We start from the raw sequence: 14,580 nt of genomic DNA on the forward strand, positions 1-14,580 counted from the left end.
AACAGTGAGAGGCCCGCGTACCGCCAAAAAAAAAAAAAAAAAAAAAAAAAGAAAAGAAAAGAAAGGTTATAACGTATTTCAGTTAAGTAAAATCCTCAGTTATTTCAGAAGAGGTTCAGTCATTCTTGGTCAATCCTGTTATTGTCTTTACACAGTGCTGAGTTAAAGACCTCCATTTTAAGTAAAATCCTCAGTTATTTCAGAAGAGGTTCAGTCATTCTTGGTCAATCCTGTTATTGTCTTTACACAGTGCTGAGTTAAAGACCCCCTTCCTCCAAGTGCTGTGTCAGGAGCATGGGCTGCAGGGTCCAACAGACTTGGTCTTAGTCAATGCTCCTGTGCAGAAGATTAAGCCCTCTTAGCCTCAGTTTCCTCATCTGTGAAATGAGGGTTGCACTAGGACTTACCTCCCAGCTTCTAGTGTGAGGTTGAAATAGGATAATTCAGAGTAAGTGCCAGGCTCAGCATCGTGCCTGGCCTCTATTATTAGCTGTTTATTGTTTTTGGGGGGGGGTACATAGAATCATTGAAATATTACAGTAAGAATATTTCCCACCCTTCATGAATGCTAGGGTGGGACCTAGCATAAAGAAACACTCATGGGCTTCCCTGGTGGCACAGTGGTTAAGAATCCGCCTGCCAATTCAGGGGACGCGGGTTCGAGCCCTGGTCCAAGAAGATCCCACATGCTGGGGGGGGGTACATAGAATCATTGAAATATTACAGTAAGAATATTTCCCACCCTTCATGAATGCTAGGGTGGGACCTAGCATAAAGAAACACTCATGGGCTTCCCTGGTGGCACAGTGGTTAAGAATCCGCCTGCCAATTCAGGGGACGCGGGTTCAAGCCCTGGTCCAGGAAGATCCCACATGCTGTGGAGCAGCTAAGCCCATGTGCCACAGCTACTGAGCCCGTGCTCTAGAGCCCGCGAGCCACAACTACTGAGCCCTCGTGCCACAGCTACTGAAGCCTGCGCACCTAGAGCCCATGCTCACCGCATTGCGGTGCAGCAAGAGAAGCCACCGCAATGAGAAGCCCGTGCACCGCAACGAAGAGTAGCCCCCGCTCTCTGCAACTGGAGAAAGCCCACGCACAGCAGCGAAGACCCAATGCAGCCAAAAATAAAAATAAATTTTTTTTTTTAAAAAAAGAAACATTCACGTTACACGCATACATCTAGGTGGAGTGGACCCAAGTTGACTACTACCCGTTACATGGGATTCATCCCCGCATGGGAGACACAAACCCATCAGCAAGGGCAACCTGGCATCCGGAAGTGAGAAGGCCCTGGGTAACTCCAAAGGGGTGTGGCTTGCCCAGGCCGCTGTCTCCTCTGAGGGAAGTGATCCCCTGGTACTCTTCAAGCCAGCATGTATTTATGGAAATCTGCCCGGGCCTGGCATTGTGCTGAGATGGGCGTCCGTAGAGGAAGGCTGCACGGGGTCTAGCTAGAGTAATAGACAAGTATTAATGCTCATCGTAAACATACTCTTGAGCTATTGTTAATTGCCTAAAAATTTAACTTCTTCTGTGTCTATGCTTAAAACGCATGGGTAGAAACAACTCGAGGTGGTCCATTTTGTTCCCCGGAGTTGATTTGACGTATTTGGAAGTAGTATAGCAAAAGGATGGGAAGGGTTCATGGGGAAATGCACACCTCTTTAAAAATTAGATTCTATAGATTTCAAACATCAACCCTTCATTCCTGTGCAAAACTAAAAGCGATAAACCCTCGAACAACAAGTAAAGACAGTAATAAGTCTGGGAAAACCTCCGAGAGAATGTCCCAAATCCCATGGAGAACACAGAATATCCAGGCCATGCATTTGACATCCTAAAGGAAGGAATGACAGTATTTAAACTTACCACCATCAAATGGGTTAAAATTTATTATCTAGCAGCCCCTTGGTCTCCATCCCCTCCAAGAGCAAATAAGGGGAATGGGGCCACCCAAACTATGGGACAGAGGGTGGAGGTCAGCGACACGCCATGGAATCCCCGCCAGCTGGGAAGCTAAGGAAGGGACAGGGTCACAGGAGTTCACTGGTTAGAACCCTGTAGGGTGGGTTCTAGCCAGTGAAAAGGGGTCCGAAATCTCAACTGAAGCTTCAGTTTAAACATCTTTCAGGAAGTTATTGAAAGCGCCTTCTAAAAAGGATGTCGAGCCTGGAGATGACGTTCACTGTCCCATGTATGTAACAAATATTAATTTGAGGGAAAGTTAAAGGGTCGTTTTTCAGTGCCATTTTGGACAGAACAAAAAAAATATTAAAAGCAGTAAATGCTCACTGGACCCACTATCTGGCCTGTTCAAAGCCAGCCGTGGTGTGTTAGATGAGCCGGCACCGGCTCTGCAGCCCAGATTAACCTGGAGGAGAGGGGAGAGCAGATTCTGTGCAGAATCATCTCCCCAGAAAGCCGCTTCCTGTTTATGGGCAGTGGTGTTATTAGTTCTTATGGAGATGGCATTTGTTTCTCTTTTCAAAACTCATCATTATAACCATCCTCTTAAATCCATTTCCTCTTTCCTCCTTTGCCCCCATAAATCACTCTTGCATTTTTCTCCTCTCAGACCAAGAAGGTTACTTCTAAGCATTGCAATTACATTCACACACAGGATCGGTCATTATCCATTTGTTGAAAGGCTCATCCTTTATCTTAAGGAACATATAAAAATGGCACAAAGTATTTATGACTCGAAAAGCACCTTAAACTAATTGGGATTTTTGTATCTGTTTCTCCTTATATTTCTTTGTTTCCATTCTCCCAAAACATAAGGCAGAAGAGCAGTATTACTATTACTATTTGAAAGAGCGCTGCTGAGATTCAGAGCACCTTGAGGGACTTCCAGCTCCCGATCTCGCAGCGTCAGCTTGGACAAGAGATTTAACCCCTCTGAGCCTCCATTTTCTCTTCTATAAAATCAGAGCAAAAATGCTGGCTTCCCCCAGCTTTGAAATTTGTTGCAAAGATTAAACAAGTTAATATTGTGTGTTAAAGAACTGCATAAATGAAGACACAGAAACGCCAGTCGTTGATATTGCTACTAATGTCTCCTGTCGCTGGGCACTGAGTCATTCTCAAAGCACATTGTCTCTGCAGGTGAGGCTTCTCTCTTCAGGGCTCCATTTTGGAGGGAGATCATAATAAAAATGGTATACCCTTCCCTGTCTTCTTCAAGAGAGGACAGTGGACAAACACAAACTCTTCTTGATGACCCTTGGTCACCATTACAATATCCATAGAATTCTAGCATGCCAGGGCAGAAGGGGGCTTAACACTAAAGGGGCCTATCTTAACCCGCTCGGGCTGCTAGAACAAAATAGCACACGTTGGGTGGCTTAAACAACAGACATTTGTTTTCCCACAGTTCTGGAGGCTGAAGTCCATATCAGGGGCTGGCTGGTTTCCGCTGCGGCCTCTGTCCTTGGCCTTTGGGAGGACGTCTTCTGCTGTCCTCAGCTGGCCTCTGAGACATCCCTGGTGGCTTTTCTTCTTGTACGGACACCAGTCACGTTGGACTAGGGCCCCAATGTAATGGCCTCATTTTAACTTAATCACCTCTTCAAAGACCCCGTCTCCAAATAGGGTTGCACTCCGAGGTCCTGGGGATTGGGGCTTCAACATGTGACTTTAAGGCGAATACACTTCAGCCTGTAACGGTGCCTGACCTCCTCATTTTATGGATAAGGATGTGGATCTTGAGGCTCTAGTCATCCAGTTTGGAGGCCGTGTTCCCAAAATTTGACCCACAGGTAAATGTTAATGCACTCTAAACAGCCACGTTGATGAGAAACCTTTTCCGTATTTGTTCCATAGCATTGGAAACGCCTAGCAGCTAGAAAATGCCCTTCCTCTTACTGCATCCCGTGTCTCCCGTATTCTCCCCCGAACCATTTACACACCCTCAGGTAGGGAACCACATCTGTCAACCTGTGCCTGCCTCCCTGGGCGAGATGTAATAATGAGAGTTTATCCTGAGGTCTCATGCTTTTAAGACTTCAACACTTATAAAATAGGCCACAGCATATGCCCACGTGAAATGGAGTATTATCGTTAATGATTGAAGTGTCGCAAGGCTTGTCAAAATTCAGCAGTGCTGAATTTCACATTTTTCATACTAATTGACAGCATCCAGCAGGGCCCTCCTTGAGTACCGCGAACCAGAGGGTGACTTCCGCCGTAACGTTTGTGAACCACGGGCCCTTATATGTACATGAATCCGGCTATTCGTTCAGTAGAGATTTATGTGGTGCCTAGTGTGTGCTTTCCTCCCCAGTTCGACTCCTCCTCTGATGTTTGCTTCTCCTTAAACGGCACCACCATCCCCAGTCGCTCAGACCAATAGCCTGAGTCATCCTCGATGCCGATTCCTGGCTTTCCCTCACCTCCCTCGTCCAATCCAGGAGCAGATGAAGGTGGCTTTGCCTCCCAAATGCCTCGCACACCCATCCAGCCCTCACCAGGCTGCACCCCCAGTCCCGGGCACCGTTCTATCCGCCTGGACCCCAGAAATGTCCTCCGCGCGGCTTTCCTCGCCTCCGTCGGGCGATTCTCCATGCAACCACCAGGGGGCTCTTGTAAAAGCTTCATGAGCTCTTGTTTTCCGCCCCCCCCCCCCCCCCCGTTTAAGACTGTCGGGGGCGGGGGAGGGCGGTCTTCCAGTTAGAGGACTACAATCCCCACTCCTGTCCGGGGACCACGGGCCCCGCGTGATCTGACCCCGCCTCTCTCCATCTTCACCTCCCTCCACTGGCTCCATCACGGCTCCTCGAGCCCCGTGTTGTCTTCCTGTTCCTTAAGTGAGCCGAGTGTTCCCACCTCCGGACCTTTGCTCTTGCGGTTCCTGCGCCTCGAAACCCCTCCCTCGAGCTCTCTGGACGCCGCCCCTTCCCCGTCGTTCACATGCACCCGGGTGGTGTTTTCTCCGGGCGCCTCCTTCATCCGCCGGCCGCCGGAATCTGACCCCGGCCCTAGCCCTTCCCTAGCGTTGCTCTCATTTTACGTTCTTCACTGCAGTTATCTCAGGTTTTCACGATCTAGCATTTTGCCCTTTAAAATTTTTGCCCGCGTCTGTCTTTGCCCACCTGGCAGCGTGTCTGATCCACCACGGGGCTGGGCGTGGCCCGAAGCAGCTGCTCAGTCAATTCAACTACTGGCTATTGATGTGCCACCTGCCTCTGTGACCGGGCCCTGGGGACACCGCACGGGCCTGCAAAGATGCCGGGAGACCCAGGACTCTCCCCCTGGCTCTTTCGCTCCCATTTTTCTACTCCTAGTCCCTGAACCTTTCCTCCATCTCAGCCCCTCCTTTTCTCTCTTGTTGACATTTTCATCAAAAAGAAGGTCCTAAAGAAAGAGAAAGAGCAGTAGAGGGCAGTGTGGCCAGGCCCTCAGGCAGCGCGTTGCATGGACTGAGCCTGCGTGCGGCCTCCTGTGGGTCCTTGTGATTTGACAAGTGTGGACGGAGGCCTTCGCCGCCAGAGGGCTTTCCCAGGCATTATAGCTCCCCCTGGTGGGCACTGATTTGTTACAGGATCACTGCCATCAAAAAAAAAAAAAAAAAAAAACCGAAAAAACTTCACAAAGACGCTCACTATCTTTAACCCCACGTAACTCTACTCCTAGAAATGTGTCCTGATGAACAAAGCAAAACAGTAGGTGAGTGACACAACCAAATGTCCGACAATAAGGGCATATAAATTACGGTTCATCCACATGAAGGTATAAGGTAGCCATAAAAATATTAAGTAGGAAGACATGAAAACTTCCTAACAGAATATTCAGAAGTCATACCACTGCAACAGCTATGAAGGGACTACACAAGTGGAAAATTTCATTTTCTTTGTGTAGTGAGTTATGGGTAATTTTTAAATTACATTTTTTCCTTGGAAGTTATTTTGTCTTTTCAATTACTCCCCATCTCTCAAAGAAACAACTTAATCTTTTTTTTTAAACATCTTTATTGGCGTATAACTGTTTTACAATGGTGTGTTAGTTTCTGCTTTATAACAAAGTGAATCAGTTATACATATACACATGTTCCCATACCTCTTCCCTCTTGCGTCTCCCTTAATCTTTTATCTACTGTGGGATCTCCTGTCAATAGGTAACGATACTGACTGTATTATCTTACTAGGGCTACCGTACAAAGTACCGCAGGCTGGGGGACTTAACAGAAATTAATTTTCTCATACTCCTGGAGGCTGGAAATTGAGATCAAGATGCCAGCAGGGTTAGTTTCTTCTGAGGCTTCTCTTGGCTTAGAGATGGCTACCTTGCCTTCCCTCTACAGGTATCTGTATCCTGTAGACTCCAGTCGTATTGGATTAGGGCCGACCCTAGTGACCTCATTTTAACTTAATTACCACTGTAAAAATCCTGTCTCCAAACATGGTCACATTCCGAGGTACTGGTGGTTAGAACTTCAACATATAAATTCTGGGGGCACACAATGGAGCCCATAACAGTGACTGTTATAATAGTACCAAGTATTTATATACAGTATCATTTCTTCATATTTAGATGGTTTATTTTATGATCGTTATATCTAAGGCACTTCCTGTGTCATAAAAGGCAGTATAATATCATTCCTTATGCTTTATCATGAGTTAGAGCCAGATACCTTTCTTCAGTTTAAGTCTAGTGCTATAATTACTGATCTTTGCTACCTCTTTGGTAAACCAATAACAAGTTGTAATTATTCAAGGGACATTTGGGGCAATTGTTAAAAGAAATCGATCTTACTCACTGGGTTTTTCTCCCTCTCATTTGATTTATGAACTGTGGTATATATGTATATCCTGTATACACATACACTCTATATATTCATGCATACATACATATATATGTTCAATTATTTAAAACTGTACAACAGGCTCTAATAATCTTGTTTTTACTTTTCAAACTCATGCTTATGAATTAGAAATGTTATAATACTCTTGGCCTGTCATAATCCTGTTCTTTTAGAAATTATTTTCTCAGCTTCTTAGGTTCTAGGGATTTATTATTGTGGTGTTTGCCTCTCACACTATAAAGTACCAAATGTTTCCTCATGAATAGAAATAATGAAAGCAAGACTCCAGATGTTACCCATTAAGTTAGCCTACGTTAATCCCTATCTGCCCCAATAGATACATTTTTGAAGATTTACCAGAGGCAAGAGGATGTTTATTTCTTTAGGGACTCTGTTATTGGAGCTCTTTCCCTGGTGCCTCAGCTGCTCTTCTTATCCAATATCTTCTGCAGGCCTGGGGCTTATGACATGGGGTCATTTCAAGAATAGAAGTATCACCTCTCGTATATAATAGCGATGGGGAGTTTGGGGATTGGTGCTATATGTGGGAAAGTGATTACTTTGCCACTTCCTAGACAGCAAAACTGAGGCCTACAAAGCTCATGATTTGTTTAAGGCAGCAGTACAGTTCAAGGACAGCTCTAGGATGAAAATCAATCATTTCTGACCCCTCAAAAGCGTGCCAGGCCCGTGAATCATCCTGCTACGAACATAAATAAAATCACAAGTTAGATGGAAAAGTCCTGTCCTTTCTGACCACAGGCTACATAACGTTTTAAAACCTAGTCTTCTCTTAGGCGTGGTAGTAATTTTTAAAAATGTTTCAACTCATAAAACATGAAAACACATAATAGGATTTTCTTCAATACATACTGTTGCAGGTGTTTGTTGGGCAGTGAGCCCTGTACCTTAAACGCACAGCCTCTGAGGGAGGAGGGAAAGATGGAGGGTCGGAAATACAGATGCATTTCCATTCCAAGTAGAAGTACACTGGCATACTCTTTCTGCATCTTGCCTTTTTTGTTTTACGGTGTATTACAGATCATTCCACGATAACATGAAAAGATTCACCTTATTTTTTTTTTTGCTGGCTACCCGTATCCCATTGCACATAGGATTTGTCCTACGTGAATAGTGGATTTAATCATCATTTATTTAACTAGCCCCCCACTATTTCCTGAAGGCAAATCGTGCTGTAGTAGTCATCCTTGATCAAATTTTGTGTGCCCTCGTGAAATTGTTAGGTTAAAAGATATGTGTCATTTAATTTTTCCTCCAGTGTAACTGATTTGTTATTATTCATTTCTTTACCTTTTTGCCTGTTTTATTCCATCTATGCAATCTATATAGTCAACTTACTGTTCTGATTTCCTAAAGATACTGATAGTATATGACAAATACATTTTTCCCATCCAAAATAGTACTTGTTAAAGAAAAATACACGATGAGCATTTTTTATTATCTTCATGTGAGTCTTATGTGCTGTTTCTAGTTAAGAAACAGTAAGAGTGGTTCTCAGGTTCACTTAGGCTCCACAGATACCCGTGTGTGCTTGTGTGTGTGCGTATAAAACAGTGTAGTGGTGGAATTTTTATTTTGTCAGCAAACATCTTCATCATTGTTATACAGAATCTCAAAATCCAAACATGAACTTTTCCTCTACAAAAACATCTAAATTTATCCTCTGAGATATTCTTCCTGTCATGTTATTTTGCAGATTTTCTTTCCATATTTGGTAAAAACTTTATTGAGGTATAATTCACGTACCATAAAATTCACTCATTTAAAATGTGAATTGAAAATAATTCAGTGGATTTTAGTATATTCACAGAGTTGTGCAACTGTAACTATAATCTGTTTTAGAGCATTTTCATTACCCCAAAAAGAAATCCTTTAGCTGTCACCCTTCTCAAGCTCCCATCCCTAGCTTTTAAATTTTGAAAGATACTTGTGTCCTCCAAAGCGGCTTCTCAGTTATACCCCACCATCGGTCCCGCGAAGGCCAGTTTCCTCATACTCTCCCTGTATTATCAAAATATTTCATTTTGATCAGCCTCATAGGTGGAAAACATCTCCTGCTTCGATCTGCATGTATTGAATCATGAATGGTGCAGACCATCTGTTCTCATGTTTCTTGGCTGTTTATGCTTCATCTCTGCACTGCTTTGTGGACCTAATTTAAATACAAACAAACATGTTGTTGTCACTGCTCCATTTTGATCCCATCCACCGGGGCAGGGTGCATGGGGCAAAGACTGCTAGGAAGTTAGTTCTGCGGAAACAAGAGCAAGAGCACCCTTCAAAGAGGCCCCCATGCACCCAGAAACCCTCCCCGGGGCTCGTTGCCAGGGACTTACCCGTCATTACCCTGTGCCCGCCCCCCGCCATTCTTGTCTGTTGGATGACACTCCACCCTCCCCCAATGTAGGCGAAATAATTGCTCCTTGGCGGGGTGGGGGAGGAATGGACTGGGAGTTTGGGGTTAGTAGATGCGAACCATTACATATAGGATGGGCAAACCACCAGGTCCTCCTGTAGAGCACGGGGAACTATCTCCAGTCTCCTGTGATAAACCATGATGGAAACGAATAGGAAAAAGTGTGTCTGTGTGTGTAGATAAGTGCTTCTCCATTGGCCTCAATCTGACTTTGTCTCAATCCATGAAACACTGTTTTTTAATGGACATTCCATGGTCTTTGTGCTGTTAAAACCCAGTCACCCTAGGATAAACCTGTCTTTATATGTACACCTCTTCCCTAGTCTGTGGATCCTGATAGCTTTTTCACTAGCTAGGGTCCCTGGTGAAATTCTAATAACTTCCCCAAGTTGGAGGGTCTTTGGCGAAAGCTGGAGCTCTGTTTCAGCCGGGGCTCAGACTCCTGGGAACAGGTGACTCCTCACCACCACCTCCAGGTCTGAGCCACTGTGGCCTTTAGCTCCTGGTAGGTTCTTTCTGTGGGGACTGTAGCCTCCCGTGACCTCACTACCAAGGACCAGAAAGCCTCAGCCCGAGTCTGCTGTTCCTGCTGTATTTATTAGCAATGGAGCAAAACGCCCTTTCACTACTTGTGGTGGGAAGCCCGGTGCACGCCCAGCCATTCGTCCTGAGGTACCTATACCTGACCGGAAAGATTTACTCACAGCAGGTGTGACAATAAGATATATGTTCAAGAGAATCCCTAGCATATTTGACACCCAGCATTTGTAACACTCCCTCCTCTATACCACAAAATCATTTTCAGGATAACGTTGTGATCATCAGTCATAAGCATAATTTTCCTGACTCACTATATAAACAATTAGAAAAAAGAAATTTCAATTTAAAGATGATTCAAATTGATTGATATTCAAATAAGAAGCACATAGTGCCAAGTCTGTGATATTCCTGCCAGACCTACCTGACCTGAATGTAATAACGAGGAAACCTCAGAGAGGCCGAATGGAATGACTGGCCTGTCATCTTCAAAAGTGTCCAGGTCCTGAAAATCCAGGGAAGACTGAGGAAGTATCCCAGACAAAAGGAAACTGAGGATAGTTAAATGCAGCTCGTGATTCAGAACGAGATCCTTTTTCTAGAAAGAACATTATTAGGACAACTGGTGAAATTTTAATGGGGCTGAGCATTGGAGGGCACTGTTGGATCAGTGTGGATTCCTCATTTTGATGACTGCATTGTGGTTACGTAGGAGAATGTCCTTGTTTGTAGGGAATATATACTAAGGAATTCGGGGTTGATGAGACAGCAGTCAGCCTCTGATTCTCAAATGGTTTGGGGAAAAACATCATTTGGACAATAATGTCCTTGTACTGTACTTCCAACTTTTCTCCGTTTGTGATTCTCTTTTTAATACAAAAATTGTTTTTAAAAACCTCGACAGTAATTGTAGCAATTGCTTAGAATGTAGCCCAACCAAAAACTTTTGAGGAGGAGTATTTTTTCACCAACATTCCTTAGAGTTGCTGGCACAGGTGACAGCAAAAAGCAGAGGGCTTTTCAAGTCAGTGTGGTTATCGCTTTTAAATTCCCTACAGACGGTGCGTCCTCTTATGGTCCACCCTGGCCCACCTCAGTACACCCTGATTACACTGGCAGATCCTAACAACTCTTCACGATTGTGTGTCAGAATCCTCCAAAAAATGATGGGACACAGGACACAGGGCCAGTTGAAGCCCTGGACCAGGAAGGCCTTTGGGGACTGTGTTAGGCTGCTGGGCTGGCCGGACTCTTACACGCTGTGCACACAGGACAAGATCCAGCCCGTCCACCGCTCATTTCGCCAGGGAAAAAATGTTTTTAAACATCCCCTGTGCTAATTAACAAACTCTCTGAGAGCCGAGTGTGGCAAAGAAAGCCTTGAATTAGCTGCACCTTTAGGGTGGGACTTCTGATTAGGGTGTTTCAAATGCTGTCTAACTACCTTGGATGAATGGTCCTGATCGTAACAACCACCCCTAGCGTGCAGATGATCCTGAACCAGCACAGATGCTGCTCGCTCACCTACAGAGTCAACGACAAGCCTCCCCAGACTGCAGCATAGAGCAGGGGGCGTGGGGGCCCCAGCCTTTGTGGAATGTAAGTGAGGCGTCCGTCCACTTGGACGTCTGCGTGCGTCATCACCTCCACGGGACCTAGACAGAGTAGATCGTCAAGGAGGGTTTTCTCCTCCTTGGAAGCAGTTTGCAGTTGAGGAAGAGACTTTGAAATGAGAGCAGTCCGCTCTGGCCCAGGGGAGGCACGAACTCTAGGTGCCGTCGCAGCCCCTCCCCGCAAAGCAAACCAGAACCGCGGCAGGGCGACCCACCCGTGCAAAGGGGCGTTGCGTGCTTACCCGTCCTTCCTCCAGTGGGGAAGGACGCTGCTGGTGAGGTCTCGGTCGCCTGAAAGGACCCACACGCTCACTTCCTCTACGATTGTCCCATTCGGCACGTCAGCCGGGAGAGAATCCCGTGCATCCCGTCTTGTCTCCAGCCTCCAGGCGTGCCCAGGTCTCAAGCCTTGATGGGTGTAAGAGTCACCGTGGCCCTTGTGAAGAGCTGACATGCTGGGCTCCTGTCCGGGGTTTCTGATCCACCGGGGTGCGCCTAGGAGCGTGCATTTGTAACAAGCCCCCAGTATCTGTGATGCCCATGGTCTCTGGACCCTCAGAGAACCCTGATCTAGCGGCAGAGACACGCGGCTTGTGGTCAGAAAGCCCAGATTTGCCTTTGCAGCCCATGCTGCACACACTGAGTGGGACCTCGGGCCCGTCACCGGCGCTCCCCGGGGCCCGGGTTCGCCCCAGCATCCAGGGTCTGTGTTGAGGATCCAGTGTGGTAGGGAGGAAAGCACCTGGCACACGGCGAAGCTCTGCAGAAGGACGGGGACCCGGCCTTGCTCCTTACGTCCACCTCGATGTGGTACTCATGGGGGCTGCAGACACTCGCGCCCAGCGCTGTCGGTGCGTCCTGGCCAGTTTGTTAAGGGTCGCTCTCCCTGTCCCCAGCCTTCCATGCGGCGAAGTGTGAGAAGCTGCAGAGAGAGAAGGCGGAGCTGGAGCGGCGCTGGGAGGAGGAGGTGCGCAGGCTGGGCTGGCAGCAGCAGGCCGAGCTGCGCGACCTGGAGCGGCGGCTGCAGCTGCAGTTCGAGACCGAGGCGGCCCAGCTCCAGGAGGAGCACGGCGCACAGCTGCTGCGGGTCGGGTGTCAGCACCAGGAGCAGGTCAGTCCGCGCCCCGGCCCGGCCCCTGTCCCTGCCGTGGGCGGGCGACGTGGGCGGGAGGTGGAGGGGAGCCGCTTTGGCCAGGAGTCCGTGCAGCAAGCAGGTGAGCTGCCGGTCAAGCCCGCTCCCCCGCACCTCGTTTCTCTCCTCTGTCCCCTCCCGTCGTCCCCCGCAGCCACTCTGGCTCCCAGGCACACTCCCACCTCCGGGCTTTTGCGCTTGCTGTGCCCTCTGCCTGGAATGCTCTCCCTCTAGAAACCCCATGGCTCCCGCTCTCCCTCCCTTGCAGAGTTTCCTCAGGGAGGCCTTTCCTTATCCAAAATTACAGCTCCTTCCCCACCTGTGCACACTCTTCCGGTTTAATTTTTCCTCGGCACTTATTGCTACCTAATGTATGATAACTTTTACTTCGTACCCCATCGATCTTCTGCGTATTCCATAAGGACAGTGATGATGACAGGCACGTGTGCATCTAGCACGTGCTGTGCGCCAGGCCCTGCTCTTCCCTTTTACGTGTACTAACGCATCTAACCCCCGCGAGAACTCTCAGAGGGAGTGCCGTGACTGTCCCCATTTTACAGGTGAGAAAACCGAGACCCGGAGGTTAAATAACTTGCCAGCATTCACGCTCATGAAAGAGCCAGGGTTGGACCCAGTCTGAAACCAGGGTCCGTGCTCTCGAGCACCGAACTAGAGTTTTCTGCCGGGTTTACTGCTAAGTCTCTGGCACGGGACTGCCTGCCTGCCTGCCCAGAGCGAGCCTTCAGTGTGTATTTGCTGAATGAAAGAAGGATTCCGCTCATTAACCTTAGCCCAGCAGTCTTCCTAGAGAGGGTCATTCATCCTGGAATAGCCGGGGAAGAATTCCCAGGGAGCCTGTCAGCCTGAAAGCAGGTAGGAGCCTGGCGTGCCCATCCCCGTGGCCGCTGCCGTGTCCGTTACCGTGGTGGCGCCGGTGTGACAGGCCGGTTAAGGCGAGACCACTCTGCTTCCGCGAGAGCTCGTTTGCTCCCCTCTCTTCTCTTCTTGCCGAGTCCCCAAGGCTCTGACGCCTTAACGCCCACCTTCTAATTGTGTCTTGTTACCCCTAGCCTGCTCGCGGCATCCCGAAGGTAAGCTGGCAGTTGCGAAGAGCTCACTTTACATCTCGGGCTGGTGCCGGGTGGCCCTTCACTATCGTGAACGTTTGGGCTGCCTCCCCGGTGGGCGAGCTGGGTGGCGGTGGTCCCCAGAGGCTTGTGAATCATCGGGGGCACGGGAGAAATCTCAGAGCGATAATAAGTACTGTTGTTGGAATAAGCGATCTCCTATTTGACAGCACCTTCTGCTATTCAGCATCTTGGGTTAGCCATCCTCCTTTTTCTAGAGGCCTGTGGAAACCAGACACATCTGCCTGCTTGAGGTGGTACAGACTTAGAGGCTGGGAAACAGATAGGTCACAGCTAAGGTTACCTGCTGGGCTAAGATTAGGAGTGGAACCTTCAGCATCTTGGCTTCTCAGCTGGCTTTAAGTGGACATTTGCGCGGCTGCCTGCTCCGTGGTCCCTTGATACAGCTCAGACCTGGTGCCCATATTGGCTTGTTCTGTGCCCTGCATCCTGGGGCTAGTCGTTCCCGGTTTTACACAAAGAATGTATTTATACCCATATTCACTGACCTCTGGTCCCAAGTTCTGGGGTGGTTGAGAAGATGCCAAGAGACGGAAGGAGGGCAGGAGGCGGTCCCAGGCAGAAGGATGAGCCTCTGAGCAATCGCTCGTGTTGGGGTGTCGTGTGTGGGAAACCGGGAGGCCAGGGCCACGGCCGAGCGGAGCCCGTCCGCCAGTGGGGGGAGCCGGGGCAGAACCTCGCTAAGTTTGGTTGGTGCAGGAGCACCACCTGCCGGGGGGTGTGGCCTCCTCTGCCTTTGAGCTGCGACAGCGGCCTTTTAAAGATTTCTCACTGGCAGAGATTGGACGCCCTGACCTTTCCACTTGAGAGTGAGTTACGTGAGCTACTTGTGTATTTTTTTAGAAGTGCTCTGTCTTATGAGAGCTCTGAGTCCTGTTCTTCCTGATCCTTTATAACAGCGCAAGTGATTCATC

At 48.0% G+C, this 14,580-nt stretch overlaps 1 protein-coding gene across 9 annotated transcripts in view; it reads left to right on the plus strand.

Moving 5' to 3' along the window:
* The window catches only part of MTUS2 (microtubule associated scaffold protein 2), a 543,384-nt gene that overhangs the window by 506,357 nt on the left and 22,447 nt on the right, over positions 1–14,580 (plus strand). For 8 of the 9 annotated variants that reach the window (XM_028497246.2, XM_024125858.3, XM_028497249.2 and 5 more), the window contains one exon: positions 12,283–12,497. The exons of the other annotated variant lie outside the window; for it this stretch is intronic. In XM_028497246.2, coding sequence (XP_028353047.1) covers positions 12,283–12,497 — 215 coding nt within the window. The remainder of the gene's footprint in view (positions 1–12,282; positions 12,498–14,580) is intronic. 9 annotated transcript variants of the gene reach the window in all.

This window comes from Physeter macrocephalus, chromosome 13 (assembly GCF_002837175.3).
Source record: "Physeter macrocephalus isolate SW-GA chromosome 13, ASM283717v5, whole genome shotgun sequence".
Lineage (NCBI taxonomy): Eukaryota > Metazoa > Chordata > Mammalia > Artiodactyla > Physeteridae > Physeter > Physeter macrocephalus.